Source organism: Ranitomeya variabilis, chromosome 4, assembly GCF_051348905.1.
Source record: "Ranitomeya variabilis isolate aRanVar5 chromosome 4, aRanVar5.hap1, whole genome shotgun sequence".
Taxonomy (NCBI): domain Eukaryota; kingdom Metazoa; phylum Chordata; class Amphibia; order Anura; family Dendrobatidae; genus Ranitomeya; species Ranitomeya variabilis.
In genome coordinates this window covers 730,545,187-730,551,416 of record NC_135235.1, presented here as the reverse complement: position 1 = coordinate 730,551,416, position 6,230 = coordinate 730,545,187, and the positions used below count along the sequence as shown (strand labels likewise).

The window sequence follows — 6,230 nt, the reverse complement described above, 5'->3', positions numbered from 1 at the left end:
TATGAATTGATAGGATAGCATTAAAGGTTTGGATATTAATAGTAAGAGGGTTACAAAGTCATGTCCCTACTCAATTTTGCTGAATAATTATGTGTAACAGGCACAATTCTCAAAAAGAGCACTATATGGAATCAGTGCCCTGCAGCCAGCAAGTGTATAGAGTTTTATCACACTGGCCAAGTGTCTCCAGCTTGCCCCAGGAAATCACTCCAAACAATGAGGGAAGGGGGAAGAGGGGAAGTTGTTTACCTTAGTCTGTAAACCCCCGAACTTCTGCTGCAGCTAGCCAGCTATCTTCCACAGCTGTCTCAGGATCTCCTGCCTGCCTCGTGTGTCTCTCCTCCAACTCCAATGTCTTCTCCACATACCAGAGAAATCCCAAGATGGCCACCGCACCTCAAGTCAGTTCCTGCCACCAGCAGTCCCACGTCTCCAGGGGACCCAGGCCTCAGCACCCAGCCCACAGGCGCTCTCATCAGCCCCCTCGATGTCTTCAACTCACCCGGGAATCGACCTGCAGGTGAGTCACTGACCATGCATAGCACATGCCTGTCGACTCTGAGAGCATTCAGCGTGCCGCTGCCTCAGCTCTGCACATGTGCCGTTTTCCGGGACATGTGCTGACTCAAATCATTCCTGTCGGCTTCCTGGTGTCTCCTCCAGCCAAACTGAGACAGCAACCTGCCGTTTACTAGGCAGGAACCCGATGTTTGTGAAAATGATGGGGAGAGCTCAGTGCTGCACGTCTGCTCTCCCCTTGAGAAAGCAGTTCACCGTGTAGGCGAAACGCACGTCGGGGGTCTTCCTCTTGGTCCCAGCCTGGTGTCCTGGTCAGCCCCTCTTACTTTGCGGTAAGCATGCCTTGCGGTACTTATCAATTGTGACCGTTGTCACTGTATTGTACTTATTTAGCTACATGGCGTCTTGCGGCTATGTCTACCACTAGTCTGCGGTTCAGTGCAGACTGATTTACCACCTGGGCCCCGCTCACCAGTGGGATATACTGTCCCCATCCTGTATGCACTTTATATGTTGTTTCCATTTCTTGTGTTGAATATATGTAATTGATTTTCGTATTTATACATTGTATATTTAATAAATTTTGATACCCGATATACTCCTTTTATTCTCCTCATTTTTAATGTTTGTATGGAGTGGGTGGCCTTGTGTTCAGGCCTGGGGCCGTTTTGCACCATTATGTGTTAATCAGCCCCTCCCCCTGCCGGTCTTTTCGGTAACATGTTTTCTGGTTGTGTTATAACGTCTGCTCTCTTCAGTGTGTTAGCCACGCCCCATCTGAGTTATTTTTGATGGTCAACAAAATATGATTTTCTAGAAATTTATTTTTCACACTCTACTGTAGGTATGATAATGGTTTCTCTCTGTATGAGATTTTTGATGTTTAAAGGGGATATCCACTACTTGGACAACCCCTTCTCACTGGAATGGAAAACATTTATCCAGCTTCTACTCTACAATTCCAAGACATGTTTAAAGTTATGAATTCTTTATTTTTTCAAAGTTAAAATATATATTCTTTTTTTCTTTCTTGGTTGAAACATGCAGGGAAAATGTATTTAAAGATCATAGAAAAGATAGGGAAAAGACTAGTAGAATTCCAAATGCTTTTTGAAAGCAAGTGCATTCTTAAACTTGGTTCACCATCTTCACTTTTTGGACACATTAAACAATAAGAGTAAGCCAGAGAGCAGCCGCAGCCTTGGCTTCCTGTTGATGTTCAATACATCCGAAGGCAGGAGCAGTGAATCAATCAGCATGGGAAAACGGGAAAAAGGATTTTCACAGTGCTCACCAGAGTATCACAGGACCACGGGTGCCAGGTTCAATGTCGCTGGGGTCCACTTGTAAATGCAGGCAAAAAAGAAAAAAAAGAGCACCAGGTGATTTCCATAAAAATTCAAATTTTGTCTTATTTAATCCATTGTTTGTAAAAAGTTAAAAACATACATGTTGCCTGCAGGAACAGTGAAGCCAGTGCTGATTCTGCGCTGGGCTTGTGTTATGTAACAACCTCACAAGAGCCCCGGGAAAGTGACTGCTAAGACCCTTGAACAGCACAGGCATGTAAAATGAGTATGAGTGTTTTTATTTGAAAGAGGACAAACATGAGGAATGACAAGGTGTTGTTCTAGTAATGGACAACCCCTTTAAGAAATACAATTTTTGGTTAAAACATTTCCAACATTCTTAACATAAAAAACGCTTCTCCCCTTTGTGACTTCTCTGATGTTAAAGAGTTGATTTTAGTGTAAAACATTTCCTACATTATGAACATGAAAAAGACTTCTCCCCTGTGTGGGTTCTTTGGTGTATAACAAAACTGCATTTCTTTTTAAAACATTTCCCACATTCTGGACAGGAAAAAGGCTTCTCTCCTATGTGACTTCTCTGGTGGTTAAACAAAGTTGATTTCTGATTAAAACATTTGCCACATTCTGAACATGAAAAAGGCTTCTCCCCTGTGTGGGTTGTCTGGTGCGTAACCAAAACTGATTTCTCATTAAAACATTTGCCACATTCTGAACAGGAAAAAGGTTTCACCCCTGTGTGGGTTCTCTGGTGCCTAACCAAAGCCGATTTCTTTTTAAAACATTTCCCACATTCTGGACAGGGAAAAGGCTTCTCTCCTGTGTGGCTTATCTGGTGGTTAAACAAAGTTGATTTCTGATTAAAACATTTGCCACATTCTGAACAGGAAAAAGGCTTCTCCCCTGTGTGGGTTCTCTTGTGCGTAACCAAAGCTGATTTCTCTTTAAAACATTTGCCACATTCTGAACATGAAAAAGGTTTCACCCCTGTGTGGGTTCTCTGGTGCGCAACCAAAGCCGATTTCTGTTTAAAACATTTCTCACATTCTGCACAAGAAAAAGGCTTCTCCCCTGTGTGGGTTCTCTGGTGCGTAACCAAAGCTGATTTCTCTTTAAAACATTTGCCACATTCTGAACATGAAAAAGGTTTCACCCCTGTGTGAGTTCTCTGGTGCGTAACCAAAGCTGATTTCTGTTTAAAACATTTCCCACATTCTGAACAGGAAAAAGGCTTCTCCCCTGTGTGGGTTCTTTGGTGCTTAACCAAAACTGATTTCTCTTTAAAACATTTGCCACATTCTGAACATGAAAAAGGTTTGAACCCTGTGTGGGTTCTCTTGTGTATAACCAAAGCCGATATCTGTTTAAAACATTTCCCACATTCTGAACAGGAAAAAGGCTTCTCCCCTGTGTGGGTTCTCTGGTGCTTAACCAAAGCTGATTTCTCATTAAAATATTTGCCACATTCTGAACATGAAAAAGGTTTCACTCCTGTGTGGGTTATTTGGTGTATAACAAGCTTGTATTTCTCGTTAAAACATTTCCCACATTCTGAACAGGAAAAGGGCTTCTGCCCTGAGTGGGTTCTCTGGTGCTTAACCAAAACAGATTTCTCGTTAAAACATTTGCCACATTCTGAACATGAAAAAGGTTTCACCCCTGTGTGGGTTCTGTGGTGCGTAACCAAAGCCGATTTCTGATTAAAACATTTCCCACATTCTGAACAGGAAAAAGCCTCCCCTGTGTGGGTTCTTTGGTGTTTAACAAGATTCCATTTCTGGTTAAAACATTTCCCACATGCTGAACAGGAAAAAGGCTTCTCCCCTGTGTGGGTTCTCTGGTGCTTAACCAAAACTGATTTCTCATTAAAACATTTGCCACATTCTAAACATGAAAAAGGTTTCACCCCTGTGTGGGTTCTGTGGTGCGTAACCAAAGCAGATTTCTGTTTAAAACATTTTCCACATTCTGAACAGGAAAAAGGCTTCTCCCCTGTGTGGGTTCTCTGGTGCTTAATCAAATCTGATTTCTCATTAAAACATTTCCCACATTCTGAACAGGAAAAAGGCTTCTCCCCTGTGTGTCTTCTTTGGTGTCTAACAAGATAAGATTTATGTTTAAAACATTTTCCACACTTGGAACAAGAAAACCTTTTCTCCACTGTGTGAATTTTTGGATGTTTAAGAAAAGACTTTTCGATGGGAAAACTGTTTCCATATTCTGGACATGAGAATGGCTTCTTTGATTTAGGAGTATTTCCGTTTTTAATGCTTATTTTGTGACTCTGATTTTCCTTAGTTGTCGCCAATGAATCAGAAGACAGGACCTGTTTCAAAGGATCAGATGATAGGTCTTTGCTGTGAAGGGATGATGGTATAGCTGGAGTAATGGCATTAACTTCAATTGTATCCAGTGGGATCTGAAAATCATCCGATCTAAAAATTAAAAACGTCAGCTGTTCCTCTGATCTCCCGGTACAGTCATCTGCCAAGATATAAACTAGTTATTATTTTTGAATAAAATATCTTAAATGTCATTTACCATTTTTACTTCAACAGCTCACAGTCTAATAGAAAATCTTATAGGATGAACCAGTGGAGCGTGGTTTTCAACTGTTTGTTCATTCTGCCTCCCAAATATGGAACAAAAAGCCACACAGAAACATTATGTTGACGAACCTAATACCAATAAAAACTTCTATTCATCTAACAAAAAACAAGTCCCCACTCAGGTCCATCATCTGTCACTGGAAAAACAGGAGGTTTCCACATTATTAGTGGCTCAAAGGCTCTTGAAAATTAACATGGCTTCCATTAAATAAATCCAACAATAACCACTCTCCCAAAGTCAAATTTCCCCCTCACCTCTGAGCCTTTCAATATGCCCAAACCACATGTATTTGGCATTACTCTAGTGAGAATAACCCACTTAATTTACAGTGTGTGTGTCTCCTGGAGCACAATCAGGGCACTATGTGTTGGGTAATAAAATGGCATATTTACATTTTTTCTCCTACATCCACTGTGTGCTAATTTCTGGAAATTGCCTATGGAATCAAAAATTGCCACTATTCCAATAGATTAGTTCTCTGAGGGTTATAATTTCCAAAATGGAGTCATTTTATGGGGATTCCTACAGCTCTGATTTTCTGACATTTTGTCATATTAGGGCTTCTGCAGATGGTGTGTCACATCTCTTCTAGGATCTGCCCCTATGATGTCAGCAGACATGTCCTTGTTCATATGACTGGCTGGGCTAGAAATGGTACCAGAAGCTCTGGTGACATAGGCTCGATTCAGCCACTAAGATTAGGGTGCATGGGACAAGTAGTACCTGGCAGTATGGGTGTATGTGTTGTCCAGCTGAAGTAATCTGCTCCCTTATACAGCCAATTGGATAGCACCATATTCTATGAAAGCTTGAAGCATATTGAAGGAAGCTGCCAGATACAGCCTTGTTCTTCTCTGGTTCGGTCCTCTATATTCAGTTCACGACTTGTGTATTTGTTTCCTGTTGTGATCCCGGCCTGTTTGCTGACTACTCTTATGTCTTCTGATTTTGTATTTTCTCTGCCTTACTGATTCTGACCCAGCTACCTGACTATTTTTCTTTCCATTTCACACCACCGAACAGCAGGCAACACTGTGGGCCAAGCCAGGTGGGTCTCTATGTAAGTCCAGATCCATGTAGAGGTGTTAAAGGGTAATGAGCAAGACAATCCCTGGGATTAGGAGATGGAGTATATAGTGCCAAGTGTTATAAGCTGGTGGTTTAGGAGCAACATGGGACGTGCTCTGGAGGAGGTGGTACCTGTACTGACCACAGTTCCTGAGCTTAACACAACACTAGAAGTAGCCGTGGGATGTTCCTGTCACTCCCTAGACACCTCATCACAGCCGGAGGACTAACTACCCCTAAAGATAGAAACAGGAAAGCTATCTAGCCTCAGAGAAAATCCCCAAAGGATAGACAGCTCCCCACAAATATTGACTGTGAGTGGAGAGGGAAATGACATACGCAGAATGAAACCAGGATGTAGCAAAGGAGGCCACTCTAGCTAGATAGAACAGGACAGAATACTGTGCGGTCAGTATTAAAAACTAGAAAAATCCACCACAGAATTTACAAAAATCTCAACACATGACTAAAGGTGTGGAGGGTAAATCTGCTTCCCAGAGCTTCCAGCTTAACTGAATAAATCCATACTGACAAGCTGGACTAGAGAAAACATAGAATGTACTGAACAATTAAGTCCACAACTTGTGGACTGCAAAGAGAAAAGCAAGGACTTATCTTTGCTGAACTGGTCAGGATATCAGGGAAATCCAAGCAGGGATGTGAATCCAACCAGGAACCATAGACAACTGGCACTGGCTGAAGGAAAGAACCAGGCTAAATAGC

General features: G+C 42.0%; 1 protein-coding gene across 1 annotated transcript in view; it reads right to left on the bottom strand.

Moving 5' to 3' along the window:
* Window positions 1-2,088: 2,088 nt before the first annotated feature.
* The window catches only part of LOC143767977 (uncharacterized), a 68,495-nt gene continuing 64,353 nt past the window's right edge, over window positions 2,089-6,230 (bottom strand). Inside the window, exon 10 of the mRNA XM_077256567.1 lies at window positions 2,089-3,925. Coding sequence (XP_077112682.1) covers window positions 2,287-3,925 — 1,639 coding nt within the window. The 3' untranslated portion in view covers window positions 2,089-2,286. The remainder of the gene's footprint in view (window positions 3,926-6,230) is intronic.